Source organism: Thunnus albacares, chromosome 2, assembly GCF_914725855.1.
Source record: "Thunnus albacares chromosome 2, fThuAlb1.1, whole genome shotgun sequence".
Classification (NCBI taxonomy): domain Eukaryota; kingdom Metazoa; phylum Chordata; class Actinopteri; order Scombriformes; family Scombridae; genus Thunnus; species Thunnus albacares.
In genome coordinates this window covers 9,775,192-9,799,198 of record NC_058107.1, presented here as the reverse complement: position 1 = coordinate 9,799,198, position 24,007 = coordinate 9,775,192, and the positions used below count along the sequence as shown (strand labels likewise).

Below are 24,007 nucleotides of genomic sequence, written 5' to 3'. Positions count from 1 at the left end.
CTGCTCTCTCAATAGGTGCTGAGTGGCCTTTGTTCCGCCACTGCTGTTTGCTGCATGTCAATAAAAGAGCTATGGCCTCCTCCTCCTCCTCCTCCTCCTCCTCCTCCTCCTCCTCGTCCTCCACCTCCTCCGTTACCTGGGCCAGCCATAGCTACAGGCCTGCTGCTGCAGTGCAAGCTTACAGGAAAACGAAACACAATCTCACCTGCTGGATTCTGAATGCCAGAGAAGGGAGGAAGGATGGTGATTGGAGAGAGAGCGGCAAGGTCAGGGGCAGGGGGGATTGAGGGCAGCTCAGGCATAGCGAAGTAGATGAGACAGCGTGTTTGTATTCGGCCGGGCAGCTCTCCTCTGGCCAGGTCAGTGTAATGTATCACTAACCTCAGTGGCCAGCCTCACTGTTTGCAGCCTCTCACCCATTAAATAATGAATGGAGGTTGACCCTCTGACCAACTAATCAGCTTTTCGCTGCCGTTGAATCAGGATAGAGTGGAGGTAGATGGAGAGTGTGACTTGCTGGCTGGCTAGCAGGCAGGCTAGATGACTGGAGGGCAGACATATTGTTGGAAAAACACAAGGGCTCCAGAGGCTACACACAGTCAGATTAGCAAGCACTGGAATTGAAAGAAGCCATCACCGCTGTGGAATCTAAGCCTGGTGAATTTCACCTCTAGTACCTACTGGGCTTTGTTTGACAAAGTCCAGGCAGCTTGCTAGAAATGCTTTCTTTATCAGGAAGACCAAGGTTCCTGTATTGACATAGCACTTATGGTCAAGCTCTGGTGTTTTGGTGTTTGGGCACTTGTATGTGATACTCACACTATCTGCAAAAGGGATCTGGAGGTCGGTAGTTTTGGATGTATAAAAGAAACCATCCCTTTTGCTTTTTACACCAGCTTGCTTGTTACTGAGCTTGAGCAGCAGCTCATGTGTTACCCTGATTTAATTTAAATATTGAAAAGGTACAAACTCCTAGCAGAGTACAGAAGGCAGATGAGTTAGCTAACACTCTCAGTTGGGGAAGAGAAAATACTTAGGAGGAATTGTCGGAAACCACAGAATATGTCTTGTTTCTTTATTAATCTTTTGGTTATTACTGTTCACAGACATAGGACAGCTTATGAGCTGGGTGATTTGTTTTTGGAGAAAGGGGCTGATATTAATGCTGCCTTTATTGATAGTGCTAATGCTGTTTGTGCAGCCACCCCTGTCGGAGAGATGAAAATAAATAGGGGGTGCTCAGCGGAGATAAGACACGTGTTTAATTATTAATTGAGCCATTTCTAACTTTACTACTGAGATTGCATTTTTTGATTTAAAGCAGGAAAGCCTGCTTCAGGGACAGAAAAAGCAATTACAGAATTCCCAGCTTGCACCGCTGCTGCCCATCGTTTCACCGTACACTGCGTAAGAGGAGTGAAAGGAGACAAAACACTCCCAAACACACACACTCACACACATCCTGTTATACTGCGGTATTCCATAAATTATTTTAACTCTTCTTCAATATTTATTGGATTTTAAATTATGATTGCATTGTCATGTACTATTTATGTTGAGTGGCAGGGAGTCAAAGGGGCCGAGCCACATTAGCCAAAATCCCTACAGCCTGGCACCTTGAAAAGCCAACTGGTTTTGTATCTGTTCAGGAAGTGATGTCAAACTAGACCATCTCTTACAAGCTGCCTGTTTTCAAAGACAGCCCTGATCTTCCATGCACAGCAATTAGCTGGCTTGTAAAGTCATTCCTGATATGTCATGCTATTCCCGTGTGCACTCTGTGGCCTCTTTAGAGCAACTATTATGTCCATTAGAAAAGTGTCTGCTCTGTGCTCTGTGCCCAGTGTGCATGAAATATTAACTTAGCCCCTGTTCAGAGTATTGGGTCACTGCTGGTTGAGCTTCATTCTTGGCACAGGAGCTCTGTTAGATTGTTAATGTATTTCTCCCTCTTGTCTGTTAGCCATTACATGTCAGGATGCTTGACACCTGTCAGCCAGTCCTATCAGTCTCTGTCATCTGTGTCAGCAAGCCTGTGGGTGGTGATCAGCTATTGTGACAGAAAATGGGAGTCACATTGAAGGCTTTGTGATTAGACTCCATTGTGTAGCTCTGTGTTCATTGACTAAATATGGATCCAGCTTTAGCTGTGGAGAGGGAGCAATTACAAAATCACTAAAGGCCATGAGGGAGTTTTAGGATAAGTTATCAGGGGTATTACCAGCATTTTGGCTACTGCACTTTCACTATGCATCTTCTGTTTATAATGCCAGAGGTGTCTCATTTCTGAGCTGAGCTTCCTATCTTACTGTTAAGAACAGGTTGGTACAAACAGAGGGTTTCATAGTATATCAGATAAAGTCAAAAATATGTATTTTAACACTTCAAAGCTGAGCATTACTCTGCAGCCTCAAAGCCATCTTTTATACACAATAGAGGGCAGTGCTCCCCTGAGACTTTTTCAGTGCTGTCACTTTAGTTCAGCTTAAATGATAAAATGCCAGCTTACTGCCATCCTGGCCTTTCAATGTACAAGATTCCCCTCACCTACAGCACTACACCCCAGCTGTGTGAACCTGTTGCACACCAAACCAGAAAAAGTACATGTGAATTTTTGCTGTGGCTGTGACCCAGAGGTGACACTTACACCGCAGCTGACAGTTCTATTTGTGCAGCCATCAACTGCAGCTGCACAGCAGGGAAAATGTATTCTAAATGTTGAAACCGGAAAACATGATTACTGTCATCGTTGAGAAATTATTTGATGTGAGTTTTTTTTGGGTGAGCTCAGTGGGCAAAGCGTTGGTCATTCAATAAATGATTATTACAAGCAAAGCTCCATGCTGAACCCAAGCCCTCTTAGCAGTAGTCTTACCGTGGTCTAGTTCACTAACTGCTTCACTATAAACCTGTAGAGAGCTAAAGCTTCACCACTGAGTGAGGAAATCAGAGGTTCCCTGACAACAGGGAAGTGCCATTGGCTAAAATGGATGTAGGCTCTGTGTTTATTGTTTTTTTGTTTTTTTTTAGAGGGGATAAAGGGAAGAATTTAGAAAGGATAACTCTAGAGAGCAGTAGCTCTCATCACATCTTCTGTCTAATCTTAATCCTCCTCCTCCTCCTCCTCCTCCAACAGAGACACAGCCAGCTGCAGTGTGGAAGGCATTTTCATTGTTTACTTGGGAGAATACATGACCAGCTTCTTATCACTACTGTCAGGCCTGAAATGTAAAGCCTGTTGCCTGTGATCACTTGCAGGTTTTCTTGTTTTTAATCCTTTATTCCCGGCTCCAGTGATTCTGCCAGAGAGAGTGGGTTTTTTCCCCCGCCCTTCATTTGTTTGAAGATCCCAGTCCCCTGCTATGTGCATTTTAAGCTCATCTGTGTTGAGCGGTACAGAGCCAATGTTGTTTGCAGATGAGGCTGTAACGCTCATTGACAAAGCCAGATGGTAGGCGATTGTGGCCAAACACGACGCTTGGATAATGTACAATTGCTGGCAAGGGGACAGTCGTCAGCCTAGATGGATATTACAAACATGCTTGTAATGGATTGGACATTTTGGGAAGCAGTTCACACAGGCTTATAAAGATGGGAAAACTATCACCAGGAACAGAACGGATGTAAAATGCTTTAGATTCCTTGACGGACAAGGACATCCATGTATTAGAAGAACATACCAGGGAGGATTCTGGGGAGAAAGGAGATGAACCCAGGAAACAAGATCCCAAATCAAACAGAAATATCAGCCCGCCATATAAAGTATTTTCAAAGTACTTCCAGATGGGTGGTCTCCATCTACTGTTTGTACAGTATTTCTGAGCTCCATACCTTTCCAGTGGTAGCATATTAGCATCACTGTTCCTGTCAGTGGCTTATCAGAGCCACTCTGTCTAGGAGCAATGCCGCAGGCTTGGACTAGTACAGTATGTTTGACAGAGGGTTGGGTTTGGAGAGGTTTGCTATAGAGCCTAGCTATTAGCCTTGAACTCAACACATGGTGAAAGCAGTAACCCGACACGCACTGCTGAAAAAGAGCTTGTGTTTGGTCCTGTATTTCATTGGGCGTTAGCACCATTAATCGTCCCAGTGTTTGTTAACAGACAGGCGGTAATTCGCTCAGACACAGGGGCCTGCATTTTGGCTGTTTCAGGGGAGGGTAAAAAAAAGAGAACATGCACAGTGTGGTCTCCTCCAATATTCAAGCGGTCATCTGTTTGGCTGTTGTTTTTGGCTACCGGTGAATTCCCTGCACTGGGCCCTGGCGGTGGGGCCCCTAATGGCCTCTGACTAACTGTAATACCCCATTCAGCAGAGCATGGGCTCCAACCTCCCTGGCTGTTGAGTTAGTGCTGCTGTGTTGAGGGTTGCGCTGCAGGACTGGGATTTCACTGCTGTTTGCTATAGGGAAGCAGAGAGAGAGAGACTGCTCCAGTGCATCATGACCCATGGAGAAGTGTGTAAGAGCACAAGCACATGTGTATATATATATATATATATATATATATATATATATGTGTGTGTATGTGTGTGTGTGTGTGCCTTTTGTTGGTTAAGTTTTAGTTTTACTGCAAAATCTATCAAAGCTTTTTATGTTTGTGTTTTTAAATATAATTCTAGGGGAAACTCTTTATCGACCAAAAAATGTGATATTAAAATATATGGGGTAGTATAACCAAATACGAGCTATCCGCAGGTTCAGTCCAGAAATATCAGCACCGATATAAACCTTAAAAAGACCACATCTCTTAAAGTCTAACAGCGACAAATAACATCAAAATCATTGCACCCTGTGTTTTTGGGAATGATAAATGTACAGCTATTGCTATCACTAATGATACTGTTATTGACTCATCTGTTAAGTGCAGGGCAAGTGCTGAAGAGCCCTGGGTTCCTTATCAGCTGCGGCACACTGTATTAGTGTGCTGGGTTGGCGTAGCACTGACCTAATCCTGGTAGCAGGTGCCACTGTAGCCGAAGTAGTGTGGACATGTTTTTCAGGGAGGATGAGCCATCTGGGTCTCGATACTTTATGGTGCTTAAAACACACTCTCAAGTGTGACACTCCCAGCACTTACTTTTAGCGGCACACAATAATCTAAGAGCTGGCTGCTGAAGGGAGAGGAGAGGCTTTCAGGAGAATTTACAGGGTTTGATGTGGTGTGGAGCCTCCGCTTCGACACGGATTCATGAAACAGTCAGACACACTTGGCGGTTTGATTTTGATTCCTCTAACTCCTTCAGTGTTGTTTTGTCATCTGCAGTCTGAAATATGTCGAGCAGAAAGAAAAGTGTGTTTGTTTTGTGTTGTTTTTTTTTTTTGCTTTTGTGCCAGCCTGCCTTGCTTGACACTTTTCTGGGGCCTTGTGTTGTTGTTTTTTTTTCCTCGTGTAGTCTGTTTCATCTCGCAAGCGATTTGGCTCGTTTCGGAGTCCAATTTTGCTCCTGTTTCACCGTGCACCCCTCCCCCCCCTCTCCTCACAGACGTACTCACATTCACACATTTCCCCAAACTGACACGCCGCCTTCACACTCCAAACAAATCAATTCTTCACTTACCGCACTTGGAACGCCATAGTGAAATGCGGCATCTCATAGCAGCCCTGAAAATGTGCAGGCTGTTGCTAATGCTGCTTGTCCACTGTGGCTTGAGGAGGCTAGGCCCAGATTCTCCTACTTCTGTGTGTGTGTATGTGTGTGTGTGTGTGTGTGTGTGCACATGTTGCCGCATGCCTGTCTGTGTGACTAGGGCTTTAGAGGAGATGAGAGCAGACGGTGGTGGGTTTAGGTTAGCAGCAGCCCCACAGGTCAGGATCCGGGCCTTGTCTCCATTAGTTTACCTGACACAACTCCCTGCCCTCTGCTCCCTCTCCCCTCTCCCTCTGCCTTATTAACTAACCTCTCTCTCCCCTAGTCTGGGTCACTTCATCCCTCTTTCTCTGTCATTCTCCCTCTCTCCAATCAAGAATGATGAATGGGGTGCAAGGAAGGACAGCAAATGTTTGCAAACATGATACACCCTCCGATTGTCACTCTTTTCCTGCGGTGGTGGAGAACATGATGGTTGGGAGAGGGATTTTGAGGAGGCTTTTGTGTGCCTTTGTCTAAGTAAGCTCTGCATGAGAGCTATTTCAAACATCTCGTCCTCGGCCTTCCACACGTGGCATCAGCCTTGACATGTAATTCAACCCCCCCCACCCCGGTCCTAAAAAAAGAAAACCCAGACAAGTGCAAGATTTTTTATGTCTTCACTTTCAGATATACAAAGCCCCGACTGCCGCAGAAAAAAGAACATAAACACTCATAAGGACGCAGCTCTTTTGGCATGTAGCCATTAGCAGTGGAAAATGGCAGCTCTAGTCTACTTTTCAACAGCTGCTGGGTCTCCATCTGTAAGCCTAATTACCCAGCAGCACCCCAGGAGCACCTCAGCAGCAGGATCCTCCTATAGAGCAGGCATTAGTTACATCAGTGTGTCTATACCGGACAGTGTGTTTCCCTTGGGGCCTGCAGACATGTGAAACTTAAGCCCAAGCACTTTAATGCACACTGGGGTGTTATCTTTAGACAAATAGCCCTCTAAGATCTTACCGTATTGCATACACCCTCCCAGGGAGGGAAATTTCACATATACTCTAGATTATTTAGAGATATATGCTACAGAGCAATGTATATAAAAATGGTAAATAAATTCAGATTAGATTTTTAGTGGTCAAACTATATTTTTGGTAAGTACGCAATCACAGCAAATACTGATACAATGATTAGTCGATGAATCAATTAGTCAACTGATAAAAATTTTATCAACTTTGATTTTGATAATCGATTAATCATTTTAGTCAACTATCAAGCAAAAATGCCAAACATTTGCTGGTTCTAGCCTCTCAAATGTGAGAATTTGCTGTTTCATATCAAATATCTGTATGTGTAATTAATGAAACTTAAAAATAAACAGATTTACCAATGAAAAATAATTATAATCATTCATAATCAAAATCTTAAAGGCTTAATCGTGAATGTTGCCTACAATGGATCTGAAAAGTGTACTTTCTGTATTGACTGAATCATCTACATGAAATATAAATACATTTTCAAATGCACATGCTGTGTATTTACGGTTGGAGCTTGGGAAGTTGCACTTGGAGCAGTATTTTTGCTGTAGCTGTTTGCTGATGCTATGGTTGCAAATAGGTTGGTAACAACCTGGTTTTAGTTTATTATTTGTTCAACCTTATGCAATAAAATTCTTCTTGCATACAGTAATGGACTTTGTAAGAGATGGTACATTGACAGGCCTTTGAATGACTAGAGAAGTAGCCCTGAGCTTTGATCAGCAGATCAGCAGTCCTAGCCTGTAATAACAGGACGCTTCAGCATGTAAACATGACAAGAAGAAGAAATGTGGTGGTTGATTGATGATCCAGCTCTCTGGCAGTTGTTGATAAAGAGATCTTTGTTTTTAGCTGTTGCCACCTGAAGAATAACACAACATGGAAAAGCTAACTGCCTCAGCATTCTTGCCTGTCAGACGGTATTATTTGACATGATGAAAATGGCTGCTCTATTTGCATGAAGCAGGTGAGTAGCTCAGCAACGTCTTAGTCTAAACCACAGCTTGTAATAATCATACCGACAAACCCCTGTATCTGCAAAACACTTGAGGAAATATGATATGTCGGCAAAGATGTTTGTCCTACCCATATCATGGCACTACATTGCAACGGCTGCATATGTCAAAACAGTGAATGAGGTATGCTGAATGGTTAGGAGCTGTCAGCTTCCAATTGTTGCTTTGCTTTCAGAGTGGGGAGTGAAAATGGAGATGTAGGAGGAGGAAAAGAAAAACATGCAGGCTCTTTCAGCCCACTGTCATGCCACTTAGGATTTGTTGAAGGATTTTCACCCAGCCATTTCCCTTCCATTGAGAAGTAATCAGTACGGCACTGAAAGATAATATTATATCCACTTAGAGGCATGTGGGCTTCATGCATGTTCATACATGAAATGAGGCTGGAAAGCAGTGCCTCTGTTTACATTGTTGAACACTCACTCCCTCCATTTCTGCTTAGACTTGAAGGCAAAGCTCCCTGTCTTTGTGTCTCTTCCGTCTCATTCTTTCTCCCTCTCTCTCTGTCTTTTCTACCTTCTTTCCGTCCATTCTCTGTGGATTGCGAGCCAGCTGGTGGGCTAATAGAGGATGCTTTCCTGTGGGGCATCAAAGTGATACTGTTCAGGCCTTATGCGAGCTTAAGTAAAGCTGACACGCTGCTCAAGAACTACAGCCCACACTGAGCTCCACAGCAGCCCGTGGAGAGACTCTGAAATGGTCATAAAGGTATGGGAGACACAGGGAGGCTGCCACTGTCCTCCTACCGCTGTGCTGTGATATGGGAAGCAGGAGTTAAGTCCTTTATTAGAAGTGGCAGGCGTTGTCTCCAGTCACCTCGATAATTGCAGCACCACGTCCACTGCTGTAATCAATTGAGACAGCTGCCGCTGCGGCGTTCAAGTCCATTGGGCAAGCGTGTCATGCTAATTAATGAAATGATAAGGCTAGTGCTCGCAGCATTGCACAAATAACTCCAGAAGGCTCCCCTTCCTTTCAACACTAAATTCATCCTTAAAGTTCAGAGGGCCCCTCCCTCTCCCTGCCTGTCTGTCCACAACAGCCTCAGGGTAAGAAGGGTCACTGGGGTCAGTGATGGGTCAGTGACAGTGAAAGGGGTCAAATTCCAGGCTGGCAGGGTGGGCCGTGTCAGAGGAGCCATTAGACTTGAGCTTTTCTGTTGAAAGTTCCAAGATGTCCACCCTTTTATTTAGGAGAGCCCAGTGGCACTGACCTCAGACGACCCGGCTGTGTTCATAAGAAGCTGAGACTGATGGCTGTCCTAAAGCACATGAGCTCTGCTGGAAACAGCTCTGTGGGGGGGATGGGCCATGATGGAGATTCAGGGAGGAGCAGGAAAGTGTGAGTATAGAGGCGTCTTGCTTCTCTGCAGCACTTTATAGCCAGGGGTTAATGAAGGTTTAACATTGCTTTTGGAGCACCACTGGACCGTATATGACATAAAAGGATTTAGACAGTCAACATCTAGACCTCTCTCTCTCTCTCTCTCTCTCTCTCTCTCGCTCGCTCTCTCTCTCTCTCTCTCTCTCTCTCTCTCTCTCTCTCTCTCTCTCTCTCTCTCTCTATCTGTCTCCTTTCCGATCTGAAGATGTGCTCTCCACCATTCGCCTCCTATCCTATCGACAACACTGGCATATGTGCCATGAGAGGTGAATGGCATATGTGTCCTGCACCATATGGCTGGAGTTTGAATTGGGATCCGATATGCGCATGAAAAACTGATTCATCCCGCAGCTTGAGCTGCCAGCTCTCTGAAATGAACATTAGGTTCTCAATTTATGCCTGGGCTTTGACTGTAAACGTGTTACAGCTTAACACCCATCCCCATTCTGCTGCCATCCACTCCTTTTGTCAGCTGCAGCGCGGAGACAGAGAGAAATAATTGAAACGTGCCAGCTGTCCCCACTCTTTAGCTATCTTGGCCAGCTTTCTCTTCGTCTACTCCCCCATTAACATCTCTGAGTGATTTGCAAAAATGTCGCCTTGGCTCCCCTCGTTACCAGCTTGGAGATGCTCGAGGCAGATTAAATAGTGTGAGGGAAAGCAAGCCATTGCAAATTTCTCCTATGATTTTATTATTAGCACAATGATTCAACACTGCTTAGCCCTTCTGTTCCTCTCATACAAAATCATTTTGTTGAAATCACCCCGCCTTTTTTTTGACTGAATACCTCACAGCAATGAAGTGTTGATTAGTAAGACTGCAGTTTCCTGCCTTCTGCCAGTATCTGTTATAGCCATCTTCCACAGTCACTAACTCGTGAGCAAAGCCTTGGCTCTGTGCAGATTGCTTGTCTAGAGAGGTACAAAAACCAAATCATTGTGAGCTCAACCGTCAAGAGCAGCCGAATATTCTGTCAACCAGAGCCAGCGGGAGACGGATCAAGGCAGCGTGCATTCTCACATACCTTCTGCATCCTCCAACGTCTTTCAGCAGATATCCCGCTTTATTTAAATATCTGTCTGTTCATGTCCTTATTTTATCAGTGCGCCGACTGTTTATGCTTTGGCAAAGCCATAAAGGGAGTGAACCGCAGTGTTTGCCTAGTAAATGAGAACACCCAGTGGCCTTAAGCTTCTCTTAGCCCTCGACCCCCCTTGTCACAGGAAGAATTTGCATACCCTCGTATCTAATCTGAAAAGGCTATTTGCATACAGGTTCTATTTCCCTGGCTGTTGTATATACTGGCATCGGTGTCAGCAGTGGGCAGGTAATTTATGTAACTCACTTATTTGCATGCACAGCATTCGTTTGCAGAGGGTTTTAGTTGGAGGCCGAATGAGAATATCCTCCAGGTCCCTTGTCTCATTCATGAGGTTGTTGGGTCCATTTGTAGGTAGCCAGGTGTGTGTTTAAAATAAAGTGGTTGAGAAAGTTGCTTCAAAGGGAATGCTTTTCAAAGGCAGCAGTTTTGCAACTCAAAGCTCAATTTGTGCAGTGCTGCCCTGCGGGGCTTCTGCTTGTGTTCTTGACATGGCATGTTCAACAGACTGTGCTTTAGAGTGATATCCTGGTCACAGCTAGGACCACGTTATCCTTCCTTTAGGTCTCCTGGATGATGACAACCAGCCCATCCTGGTCCAGCTCTGGGCCAAGCCATTCCAGACTGGTCCAAGCCATTCAAAACTGGGCCATCTGGCTGCGTAAAGGCCACATAGAACCAGATCAGTGCCAGCTCTCCAGATGTTCCACAGGGACAAACAGGGTCACAAGTGAAGGATATCGGAGGCAGGAACAGCTGTGTAGCGACACTGTGTCCATCCCAGATTCCCCGCTGGACACATCAGTCATCACCAGCGAATCCCAGTGGCCTGTTGTCCGTCTGCTACCTTAGTCCCCGTCTCCCTCCTCTCTCAACCCCTCTAACCTCCAACCCCATATCACTGCAAACCCAGGCACGTGCACACAGGGCAAGGCCCAATTCCCCTGAGTAAGCAAGGCCACAGGAACAACTATAAAAAGATCAATACTGGGATGAGATGTCATCTGGTGAGCAGACCTGCCAACACCCCCCTAGGGAATGTCCCTGTCCCCCTGGTGCACTAACCCAGCTAACGGGAGGGGTTTGGGGGGGTGCCACCCCCCACCACCGGGCTGCCCTCCAACCTGCCTGACTCACTCACACCATCTGCTCAGGTTTGCAGGGCAGGGCTTCAGGACAGCATATTTTTTGTACAGACACTCGTATGGCATTTGTTTCACATGACTGCCTGTGGCTTGCCTACTGTTTTCCTCAGTATGTGATTGCAGGCAAAGTGTGTTCCATGTCCTGAAGGAAAAGAAGAACAAAACAATGCAGAATTTAGCACTTTGTTGAAATATGTGAAACTCCAATTGACAGTTGTGAGGTTTTGCAGTGAGGATATGCTGTTTGTTGAAGAACAACAGTGATTTTACTATATATAGCCCTGAGGTGACATGTGTCAGAGAAGCATTCCATCATCTTCTTATCATTACATGTAAGTTTACACTCAAAATGGCTGCTGCTTAAACAGAGAAAAACGGGTGTTCACAGTAACTGTGTTTTATACGGTTAATTGTTTACTACTCTTGGCTTGTTTGCTTCTAAACAAGCTGGAACACCTGCAATGTAAAGTGCTACAGCACAACAATCTATTTATACTTATAAAACAAGAACATCTTAGCATGTTGTGATCAGTTCTGAAGCAAATAAGTATTTGAACTTATTAATCCTCCAACAGATTCACTAAAATGAAGATGTTGGAGCTATAGTGTGTGTGTCTGTGTGTGCATGTGTGTGTAATATGCCCATTCTGAAAACTTCTTTTTACCCATCCTCTGTTGTGGGCATTTGTGCATGTGTGTGTCTGTGGGTGTCTTAGCTTTCAGAGTGACTTTAATGAGGGATGGGTTGGTCTGAGTTGATACCTCCCTGCCTCCATTAGAGCCCATTAGAATCATCATTAAGATAACCCCACACTGGCTCTGGCCCTGGCTTCTCAGCATTAGTATTAGAAACCCCTCTCTATCTCCTAGTGGTCGTAGTGAGACTTCCTTCAGTATCACTCGCCTCGCATTGTGTCTGGGAGAACAGGTTGCCACGGCAACATCGCCCAACGGCGACATTTCGACTGTGGATATTTGCTTCTTCACCACTGTTTGTCTGTCTGTCTGTGCCTGTCTCTCTGTCTGTGCGTTCAGTTTCCCTCTTTTATGCCTGCAGGAACGAGAGCCTGACAGTTTAATCCAAATCCCAGACCCCTATAAATCTGGAGGTCTATATACACCTGGACCCCGGAATTCATTTGAAAATCGTGACACCTTAGCCAGCCCCAGTTCTCCCGTAAATCGCAAGGAGCGAGGGAGGGGAGCTCAACAAATAAAAAAATAAAAGCTCTGCCCTGCCTTTTTATTGGTCTTTTTATGGGTGTTAGGATCCTTGAAAGATTAAGCAGGCTGTTAATAGGGACTGGATATTCCATTAGTGGGCTGCATGTCGAGTTCTCACTGGCTTGACAGCAGCTCCCGGCTCTTCTCATTTTTTGTTACCGTCGAGAGTGCCCATGGAGCTTTTTTAATTGAGGCGCTAGTAAGCCTTCTGACTGAAGTACTGCTGCATCTTAGCTGTAGATTAGAGCCGCTTAGAGAGCCTCATCTCCACCAGGCTGTCTTCTCTCTTCCTCTATCTGTCTCTTTCCATGTGTGAATTCTATCTCTCCCTGGTTTTTCTATACATGCGATGCTTCTGTGCTTAAAACGAATTCCACCACTGGCAGCTTTGATGAGTTCAGAAGCTATAGTGGTGTTTTAACTGTGGCAGTTGTAGCACTACCATCTCCTCAAACCCATTTTGCTTTTCTTTTTAACTCTGAGAGAAGTAGAAGATCGCCAAACATATTTTTTTTCATTAAGATTCATAAGTGCCTAGAGATTCTTTGTATGTGAAAGGTGTTGAGATGCGGCATTTTTTGCCACTTTCATTTTCCTGCTACAACAGTAGATAATTACAGTCATTAAATTGCAACAGCGTAAGTATGAAAAGTCGGTGTTCAGTGGAATGCTGATTATAAAGGCTTCTTGTCTGTTGAAAAGACCGCTGATGAATGGTAAAGACAAAGTGGCCGAGTTCAGAGTGCTTTGCTGTGCTTTCCCAAATCCCCTGAAAGATCAGGAACGGAGGACAGAAAGGCGCAGTGGCAGAGAGGCCAAGATAAGGAGCCACGATCTCTCTTCACAGCACAATTGAAACATAATTATTTCATGCCAGATTGTGTGCTCAGCAAAGCCCTGAATAGGGGCCGACATTTAACTTTAATTAGCTGTGATTTATTCATACTGACTGGATCGCGGGAAGAAATTGGATCATCTGATTATAGTCAAGCATGAAAATGACCTGATTAAACACTTAATGGAACCTAGGGAGAGGGAAACAAGAGGAACCTTGGGCAGAAGACATTGGGGCAAGATTATAAAGCAGGAGAGTGAGCTATGTTTTACTCATCACTGAACCTGTTCTGGATACACACCGTAGCAAACAGCTCCTTTAGGCACCAGGTGTTGTTGACTCAAACTAGGAAATGTCTTGACATCTGAGATGACTAACACGTCATTTATACTGTTAGGTGAACTCTTCCAGATAGGGGTTGACAAATTCTCCTCTTACAGTTTGCTATCTTTTTCTTCTCCTCTCAGGTGTGCCAACGAATGAGAGTCCTGAGTCCAAGACTTGTAGCTCAGCCAAAGTGTCAGGTCTCCAACGCAGCCAGGAGCAGAGCAATAGCGAGGTGCCCTTCGCGCCTCCTGTACCCAGCCCCACCCCGGCCTCGGCGCCTACGGGCTCCCCAGCCCCCGCTGCAGCGGCGGCTCCCCCAGAGCCTCCTAGGTCACGCCTCCCCACTCCGCCTCCTCTCAGTGTCAAGAAGGAGCAGCAACCTCCGCCCCCTGTCCCTTCCCCTCCCCTGCTGAGGGCGCCACCCCAGCCCCACCCTCCTCACCCACACTTGCACCAGGAGCCTCGTGTTCTTCCGCCCCCACAGCACCACGCCAGGCCAGTAATCAACCACCAGTTGCATCACCCGCTGCAGTACAACAACCTCCACGACATCAGGTAGGTTGTTACATGGGCACACTTGGTACTGTAACACACTGATGTATTAGTGGCACATTTCAACCTTAGATTAAACCAATAAGGGAACAGGAATTCAGTATCCAGGGAGCTGTCTTCTTCCCTTACACCATTTCGCCTTTTGTACCAGGTCAGGGTGTTACACTGCAGACACCACTTTCCTTTAATGTGTTCCTGCCAGTCTTGTGGAAAGACCAATAAAATAAACTGCAGCAATTTCCAAATTAATATAATGTAGTCCAGTATGACAAGATTCTGTACAGTGCTATATTCTACACAATATTGACTTTTTTTCATGCGGACATTGATTTTCCGCCACACAAGCACGCAATAACCACCACCACTGTCAGATTTACTGTTTTTCATTCAAGTATTTCCAGTTTCACCTCATCCTCTCAGATTCTGCCCTCACCTCCGTAAGAAGCTTTATTGGAAAATCATTCTTAGGTTGTCAAAGAAAAGTGTCATACAGTATTATCAGACGAGCTGAACTCACACACTGAGCTAGCAACAAAGCAAGAGAAGACAAATATACAACTGATGTACACAAAGATATCACATGTAAAGAAACTGCACAAGGTAGTGGTACTTTTTGTATTATACTGCTGTATTCTGACTGAACACTATAAATGAATGAAATACGGTCTCTGTCCCCAGCTCCTCCAGTCCTCATGTCGAAGTGTTTTACTGAACCCCAAATTGCTGTGTGTGTGTGTGTGTGTGAATGGGTGAGCACAGAAACATTGTGGGGCATTTTGGATAGAAAGCACTGTGTCGCTCCTGATGAACAGGCTGGCACCTTGCATGGCAGCCTCTGGTCGATAAGACTAGAAAGGCGCTATATAAATGCAGTCCATTTACCATTGTATTTTTTTTTTCCTTGGTCTCCCATTAAATCTTCAGCCACAGCAGCAGTCCAGTGGGTCTTCCCAAACAGCACTTGCCCCCATCCCCTCACCACCACCTCAGCGGGCTCCCATCTTCAGCCCCCCCTTTGCCTCTGTCTATAGCCAACCTCTCTACCTCGCACTATTCCTCCCTACGGAGCCCGGCCCATCGCCATCCGGCCATGTTTGCAACCCCAGCCACACTGCCGCCACCACCGACCTTACCTACCAACAGTTTAGTGGTGCCCGGGCACCCTGCCGGCACCCCCTACCCAGGTAATGCCGCGCACCTCACATACTAGATCATAGCCTCAGTGCAGACACAAACTCCTGATCCTTTTTGATTTAAAACAAAATTAATTATTTTAAACAAAATAACTACAGTAAGTTCTGCAAACAGTAATAGTATTTATTGTATTAATTTCCAAGTTTTCTTTATCAGAAGTGTCCTTAATAAAGTGTAAGGGCTTTTCCATAATATATTTAGCTGTAGTATAATAGTGGACATGTACACTCTTAACACAGGCTGTATAGTGATGTGTTCATTTTATATTCCAGGTTGTTGTTTTATGGTCATTTACACCAGGCTTGGCTGCACAGCTGCACTATATTATTGTTGCAATTATAACCGTAAGAAATTAAAACACTTTAATATTTACAAATACATAGGAGGCTACAGTTCCCATGTATACAGACTGGAGAACTATCCTGAAATCTGTAATAAGTTCATGTTATTTCTAAAGTTAATGTCGCAAAATATGTGCTATATGGTGTTGAAGCCAGTCAACACTGGTGTTCATACATGATTTGCTGATCTGGTAAGTGCTCATTTATTGTTTTTTTTTACTCATTTATCTCTTGATTCTGCACAATACAGTATATACAAATATATAATTTTTAAATACCTAATGGTGCATGTGGTTGTTTTTGATCATTGCTAAATGTATTTAGGTTTACTTTCTTCTTTATTGATTGTATACTGTAAACAGAAAAGATTGCTGTATTTGTTGATATTCAGCATTTCAAAGTGAATACATATAGTGAATAGTAAACTAAGATTTAGCATTAGTCTTAAGAGCATTGTAAAGTATGTAGCACATTAGAGCGGCGCTAGTAACATAGCCTACAACTTTAGACATATTTGCTGCAAGACAGTGAACCAGTCAGCTCTCTCCTAAAAAGTCAGCATATTGTTCTGGTTGTAAATATTAGGAATGTGGTCCATGTAGTGCAGCAGCTTCAGATATGTCAAGTAACCTCATCAAAAATTTGAAAATGTTCCAAAGAGCCACTAAAGAGTTGCAAATCAACCTTTTTCCGCATGGAATGGAAATAAATCCAATTCTGGAGAAATGTTGAAAGCAGTACTATACTGCTTCTTCTACAAGTCACATGCTTTAGTGTTAAATCTCATTTTCACTGGTGGAGAACATCATACATCAATTTTTAAGATGGGCTGTATTTATAGTAGCTTAGAAATTTTAAAAGGGGGATGAGGTAATTGTAGGAGGGCTTGGATGCGTCACTGGAAAATGTCAGCTAACAACTGGACAGTCATCACAGCTGGAGACATCTTCAGCGTACTGTAAGCAGCACTTTAACAGTCACATGTTGAAAAACAGTGCACTCAGTCAGCAATGTGATGCAAACTCAACAACCAGAATTATGTCCTCTCTTGCCAACGATATGTGACCGTTTGATAAGCAATTTCATGCTGCAATAGAAGGAAACAAATGTCTCCAGCGATGATGGGTGTTTCCAAAATATGTCATAAATATGCCAGTTGTGCATTGACTTTCTAATGGAGGGCAAGAGTGTGTGTGTTTTCTGCTGGGATGACTCTTGGTTCTCTCTTGTCTTTAGATACCAGCCTGTTGATATCATTCAACCAACCAATCATGTATTGCCAGCCTCATTCGGGGATTCTGATTGGCACATTGTCACAGGCAACTCTCTTACCACCACCAATGAGTCCCCACGTAGAAAACCCTCACAGCATGAGCTGGAGAAACAGAGAATGCCAGGTGACTATTTCTTTCTTCTCTTCTACCCTTGTTGTGAAGACTGACTGGGCGCCCGTGCCTTTTTTTTCTTGTGTCCCCCCCTTCCCTCCCCCACCCCCTTTTTTTTCTTTCTTTTTTTTTTTTTTTTTTTTTTTTGGTTTTCCTCGCTCTCCTTTCTTACAGAGCATGACCTCCTGAGGCAGGAGCTGAACAACCGCTTCCTGGTTCAGACTTCAGAGCGGGGCCGGGGGCCGTCCGCCTCGCCGCTGGCCCCCGTGTCGCTCCTGAGGGCCGAGTATCACCAACACCAGCACATGCACCAGCACCAACACACCCACCAGCACACCTTCACGCCCTTCCCCGCCAGTCTGCCCCCGGCCGCCATCCTCACCCCGCCCACCGCACCCCCCATGGTGCGTACCCAAGCCAGAAATGTGAGGATAAGTAAAAAAAGCTCCCGTAACTTCCCACCCCCCACCTGTCACCTCTCCCAATTTCCTCTTCAATCAACTCCTCCCTTTTTTTTCTTTACCCCAAAATTCACCAAATATGTCCCCCTAGCTGTAGAAACCACCCCCTTCGAAAAATATGACACTGATTCAGTGTGAATTTTCTGCTCTTTGATTTTTGCAAACTGTCCTGCTGCTGAAGTCTGAGAGCTGATGAGAATCTGGGAGCACCACATCCAATCCACTATAAAAAGGACAAATAGTGCCACCTCCCCTCAAACACACACTCACACACACAAACACACACACACACACTAGCACGTCTATTAGTTTCCATATACATGCAAGTTGCTGCTCAGGTTGGTCAAACCAGACCAAGTATGCATATATTCTGAAACATGTAGTGGAATTACATGTTAAAATTATACTAACATCCACAATATGCATCATGTTTCATAAAGGCCATTTTCTGTCTAATGGCATGTCTGCCAAACAGGCCAACATTACCAGAATTTATTTAGATTATTCATCTCGTTCTTAACTTTACATAGATTTTACTGTTCGGTGTTTGGCAGGGATCAAAAAAGGGGAATTGCCTGGAGGCAGGATTTTCAATTGTTTGCATATGGATGTGTTTTAAATGGTTTTGAATGTTTTCATTTGCCTGTTCACTAAGAGCAACAAAGGCGCCGTCAAACAGATCAGTGTGTGTGTGTGTGCGCGTGTGTGAATGCATTCCTGTAGGCCTGTATATTTGTGTGCAAGTTCCTTGCCACATGTGTGTATGCGCGTGCAGCTCCGCAGCAACCATACTTGCCAATGACAAATTCAAAGCCTTGCAGTCTCTCAAATGACTTCATTGCGGATGAAGGGGGGATGACATCACTGCTAAACTGTTTTGATAATGTTTCTAATTGCTTCCGTGCTTTGACTGCCATCAAGTTTGGGGGGGGAGGGGGGTCAAACTGGCAGCTCTCAGATTAGTACAGAGGAAAAAAGGTTATGACTATTCATCCATCATTTCAAATGCACAGCAATCTCTGACAGTCAATTCAGACGGGGGCCCCATTTGTAGCTTTTTGGCATTAGTCTAATAGATCTAATCCATCATGTCACGACCTCTGATTAAGAGCCTGTGGTCCCATTAAGGCCCCGCTCCAAGATTATCCCCATCCTGTACATTAGAAATCAAAGCTCTGGTATTTATGGCACAGTCTCAGATAAGTATAGAGGCCGTTTAGACGGTTCTTCAGCCAACACACATGCTGTTATCTGGTCTGCTGGTTATTCCTGACATGGTAGGAATTATATACAGTACACAGCCCTCTCTTTGAAGATGAAAGAGGCGATTTTCCTCATCTAGCTAATGCTGGCATTATGTAGCCAGTGATGTACATCTCTTCCTGTGTTGTTATGGTGGGACTTGAGACTGCCATTAATGTCAACTACTGTTTTTTTTTCGTTTAATTGAAACTGTGTTGTTACTTAACTTATGCCTTTTCCCCTCCCTCCCTCCTCTCAGTAACAATGCTGTTTTTCTTCCCTTTGGTGCTTGCTTAGAGAGGCAGGAGTAATGATGATGTTGTGGTTGTTTTTACTGTTTTGTCATGAAAGGAAAACTGAGTATGGCCCGGTTGTGCATCCTCTCTCTTTCTCCCTCTCTCTCTCTCTCTCTCTCTCTCTCGCTCTCTCTCTCTCTCTCTCTTTTATTTTCTCCTGCTCTCTAGACGGCCCATGTCATTTCAACTATGTAACAGCCCTTGGCTAATAGCTGTAATTAATGAAATTATGAAGCCTCTATATTTGTTTATTGTTCAACGCCCTCAAGCAGCTGGCTTGCCAAATGGCAGCACTGAGTGTCTTTCCTACCCCGCCCCCTTGCCCCTGCCATGTCTTTGGACAAGGAATATCCTTAATTGTTATAAGATGAAATATTAAGCTTTAATTAGCCAAAGCTGTTTACTGTAAAACTGTGACAGGCACCATAAATTACGGGGGCAAGAGGTTTTTTTTCTTTCTTTTTTTTCCCTTTTTTTACAAGGCCGTAAAGCGGCATGAATCCCTCTCCCAGTGTCAGACATTAAACAGGCCGCGCCTTCAGAAATGCAGAGGACCTGTTTAATGAGCTCGGAAGCTGGCTCGGCGTTTCCTCTCAATAGGCTGTCTGTCTTTGATTTGGGCCCATTATCACCCACGAACAAGCCCGCCAACACCATCACCGCCACTGCTGCCATTTTGTGTGCAGATGTGAATGGCCCTGCTTCACCAGAGGGCCCCTGACCCAAACCCTGTGTCTCCACCAGGAGCCTAGCCAAGCCCACACCCGCTCCCCCCTCAACCACCCGTGTTGCAGCACACGCGCACACAGAAACACTGATTCATACCCACTCATTTTCCTGTTTTATGTAAACCAAAAACGTCTGCGCCTGCCAAGAGAGCTTTGTGAAAACACTCGCAAAAAGTACCTGCAAATGGTTTGTGTATTTGCGGAATAGGAATAAGTTACTGTCACTTGTAATTAGCCTGTTTCAAAATAGAGAGCCAGTATTGGCTTGCGAACAGACATACAAAGTCTCCATTCATACACAGGACAACATTCTCGGTTCTCTCTCTCTCCCTCCTCTCCTTCTCAGTTTACTGACTAGATTCCCATGTGTTCAGGACATGATCAGAAACTGTTTTTCATATAAGGACATAGTTTTATATGGCAAATTACAACTGAGATTATTTTTGTCAGTCTAGTCTAGGCACAAGCTCTGCCACAGAAAAGGTTTCCTCACATCAATTCAGCATTTCAAGGTTATGTCAGTTCCATGCCGATCTGTCCTGAATTAGCCTAACCATTGCAAATGTCATCGACTCGATTCAGTTTCAATCATAAAAGACAGACTGCTCAAACAAGAGGCTCCATATATTCTTTCCATGATCTTATGAACAGAGAATTGGCCTGTTTCTTGACTAAATCTCTTTTGAAGTCTGGTTTTCCAACACCAAAAACAAGCTATATGTTTCTTCGTACTGCCCTCCCATCTATAGCATTGGGGCATGTTCTAAAAAAAGGAAAGCCATAGCAGTCAAAAGTAATTAGATTCACATTTTTACAAATTTTCCAGTGGATAGAAACAACTGGTCTGGTTTTAAAACGGTCTGATTCCCAAGCTGGGCCCCAACGCCCAACCTCTGTATGCTCAATTGGAAAATCATGCAGGCTGTCTTCACCTTGGCAGTCGGCTAAAGCGGTCGTATTGTTAGTAATTTAACTGCCTATCTGACCATGCAGTTTAAGTAAACCCATGACTGGTGCAAGCCAGCTGCTTCACTCCAGGGCTTATTAGTCTGGACCAAAACCCTGCTTATTACCATTTGCAGATGTTGATCATGTGTTTTGTTTTCTTGATGTAAAAATAATGAGATGTTATTATTAAAAGAGGCTTATGCATGAAGGATTTTGTAAAAGTACATAACATGGTGGACATTTGTTTCCTAATTCTTTTCTCTCTTATATCTTGCAGTTCGACAAATACACACCTAAACTGGACAATCCATTCATCAGACATTCAAATGTGAGTTCTAATTAAAATTTATTGTTTGCATTTGGCAAATCAAATATTTGATATATTTGAATGTTGCCATGAGAGCATTTATTGTGGCTGTGGGTTTGTGTGTGCATATGCTTGAGTCTGGTACGTATCTCTGTATGATTTTTTTAAGGTTTTGTGTCTCCCACCGTTCCCTTTTCTCCCCAGTTCTTCCCCTCCTACCCCCCCACCATGCCAGGCATGCCCCCGCTGCTCCCACACTCAGGACCCTTCAGTTCGCTGCAAGGAGCCTTCCAGCCCAAGGTCAGCCCCACATCCCTACCCAAAAACCACAACTTACAGATAAAATTCAAGCAAGCATGAGCACTAAAGGCGCACAAGCTCATACACAAGTGAAGCACAAACTCACCCGTATTGCACAAAAAATAAGCCAAAATGCAAAAGATTTTTATTCTTCATAAAACACACTCAAAATAGACTCAAGTAGAGTCACCAATTCTAAGTGTAAAAAAACAATTTAAAAGTTCTATTGTGTGTCAAGAGTACCAAGGAATCGCATGGGTCAAAATGACTGAGATAGTAATAATGGGAAATGGGAATAGTAATAATAAACAGACTGCATGGAATTGGTATAATCAGATGGGTAATATATTGTATGCCAGTATTTATCAGCCATTTGCCTCCATGAGCCAAGTTTCTTCAGGTTTTCATTCGCAATAAACATTTAAATAACTTATTTAGGCCATTAGCACACCTGTATCCAGAGACGAGGTGGAGTGAGGATGGTTGCTGCCTATGCAAGGATCATCATTTTGAATATATTGTATATATGCCATTAAAGAAATATCACTGAAAGTTATATCCATGGAAGAAATACACACAACACATACTGTACTACATTAGATATTTTACCACACAAAATTCTTCCTGCTGTCTGTCTTGGGTAAGAAAAACAGCAGATACTCAAAAAGGGAAACAGGATCCTAATAAACCTCACTCCTTCCCATTTAAATCAATTATTACAGGCTATGCAAACTCTCAGATTTGACTGGACCTGAACCATTGTCAGAACTTTATGTTGACCTAAGTAGACCTGTCTAGAAGAGCAGAGGAGGAGCGATGCAGGGGGATGGGATGGATAGGAAGAGGTGGGAGGGTGTGGGTCTGTCTGGCAGATGCCCAGCGGCTGTGACCCAGTGTAAGCCACCAATCAAAGCTGGCCTAAATCCGCTGGCCTTATTCCCAGCGGGCTCTGTCATGGAGGGGCCCTTTTGTCAAAGGCCCCTCCAGATGGTTCAAGGAACACTCTTATTCGTCCAAAGCCCCTGCTAAGTATTCTTGGAGAGATGCTTGGGGGGAGGCTTGGGATGTGTGGCTGTGTTTGCTTTTGGGGGCTGGTGACCCGGGTCACCCTGCAGGATCTTCCTATCCCTGATGTAGGGATGGATTAATAAGGCTGATCTAGGCACTTGCGCTCCAAAGACTTGAAGAGGAGATCAGAGAGATCAGAGATGTGTTACTCTGGCATGACTCAGTGACTGCAGCATCATTGCAGTTTTAACTACTGACATCAGCTTTGCAGTCGCAATAGTTGAAGATTAGTGGGCTATAGCGCTACTGAGGGAGGATATAAGGTTATAGTGATGCTGGCGTCACTAGCTGGAAGAGTTTCTTAAAGTTTCTTATATGCGTCCATGCCACAGACATTAACGTTGACTACATATCATAATTAAACAAAACTATTCCTTTTTCTGCTGAGGACACCCTTAAGTTAGCCAAACACCCCATTTTTAGAGTCATCATATGAGGTCAAAATATCTCCTAATGTTTGAATGAACAGTATGTAATAAATTCTGTCCTTTTTTCAGTCAGTTATAAATGTCATAATGATATCTGTCTGATCATTCTTTATCTCTCTCCTTTTCTCTCTCTCTCTCTCTCTCTCTTTCTCTCCCTCTGGCTCTCTCAGGCATCCAATCCCATCGATGTAGCGGCACGTCCTGGAGCAGTACCTCACACACTCCTACAGAAGGATCCACGGGTAAGCAACAGGCCATCCCGAATATTCTGGTCTTGCTCTGTTGCTTCCAGTGAGCCACACATGTAGTACATATGTGTCTCAGACAGATGTGAGTGCATGTCTTTGCATTCACATCTCTCTGGCACAAGGCATTTCTTCTTATGCACCTCTATGGACATATGAATCCAAAGTGACTAAAAGTAAGGGCATGAATTTTTAAATGGGTATAGTCCCAATGTGATTTGAGCCCCCCAGTACTGCTGATGAGGTCCGCACGACTGTATATTTTGGGTACTCATTCTATGTGGATGATGATAATGATTGTATGTTTGTCCATACAGATAACAGATCCATTCAGGACATCTGTTAGGGTAAGTGTTTGACTTGTCCATCTTCTGTTAAATGTTTCATCTCTCTGGCCAGGCCACAAAGTCAAAAACTACAAATTCTTCAACAATCAGTGTTCAAAGAAATGCAGGCTTTTGGCTGTATCTAAGGTTAGCTTTGAGGTCTCTATGGGGTTAAAGTCAGGGATAGATTTTCTTAATCCGTTGCCTGGTTGAAAATTCTGACGAGTTCCCACTTTGTAGTTTGGCCAGAAAATCTCAATGCCAGAATCCATTTTTAGCTCCCCATATCAAAGCCAGCCGGCTAACCTCGGTTTCTCTCTAAATTTTTAGAAACCTGGCAAGTGGTGCGCAGTGCATGTCCAGATCGCATGGCAGATCTACCACCACCAGCAGAAAATGAAGGTGCGTGAGATGGAAAATCATGTCTTGCCGGAGTCTTGCTGTTATTGAAAACTAGATATAATATATTGGTTTTGGAATAACAACCCAAATAATATATATAGTACATAGAAGGGCATCATGTCATAGTTACATTTTGTGTTATT

General features: G+C 44.2%; 1 protein-coding gene across 11 annotated transcripts in view; it reads left to right on the top strand.

Annotated features, from left to right (window-relative positions):
- The window catches only part of fbrsl1 (fibrosin-like 1), a 292,064-nt gene that overhangs the window by 260,160 nt on the left and 7,897 nt on the right, over window positions 1–24,007 (top strand). For 8 of the 11 annotated variants that reach the window (XM_044365192.1, XM_044365149.1, XM_044365140.1 and 5 more), the window contains 8 exons: window positions 13,782–14,196; window positions 15,118–15,377; window positions 17,288–17,538; window positions 21,066–21,116; window positions 21,300–21,395; window positions 23,062–23,133; window positions 23,454–23,483; window positions 23,793–23,864. In XM_044365192.1, coding sequence (XP_044221127.1) covers window positions 13,782–14,196; window positions 15,118–15,377; window positions 17,288–17,538; window positions 21,066–21,116; window positions 21,300–21,395; window positions 23,062–23,133; window positions 23,454–23,483; window positions 23,793–23,864 — 1,247 coding nt within the window. Of the gene's footprint in view, window positions 1–13,781; window positions 14,197–15,117; window positions 15,378–16,964; window positions 17,126–17,287; window positions 17,539–21,065; window positions 21,117–21,299; window positions 21,396–23,061; window positions 23,134–23,453; window positions 23,484–23,792; window positions 23,865–24,007 lie in introns of all 11 variants that reach the window. The other 3 variants (XM_044365123.1, XM_044365175.1, XM_044365157.1) reach the window with 3 other exon arrangements.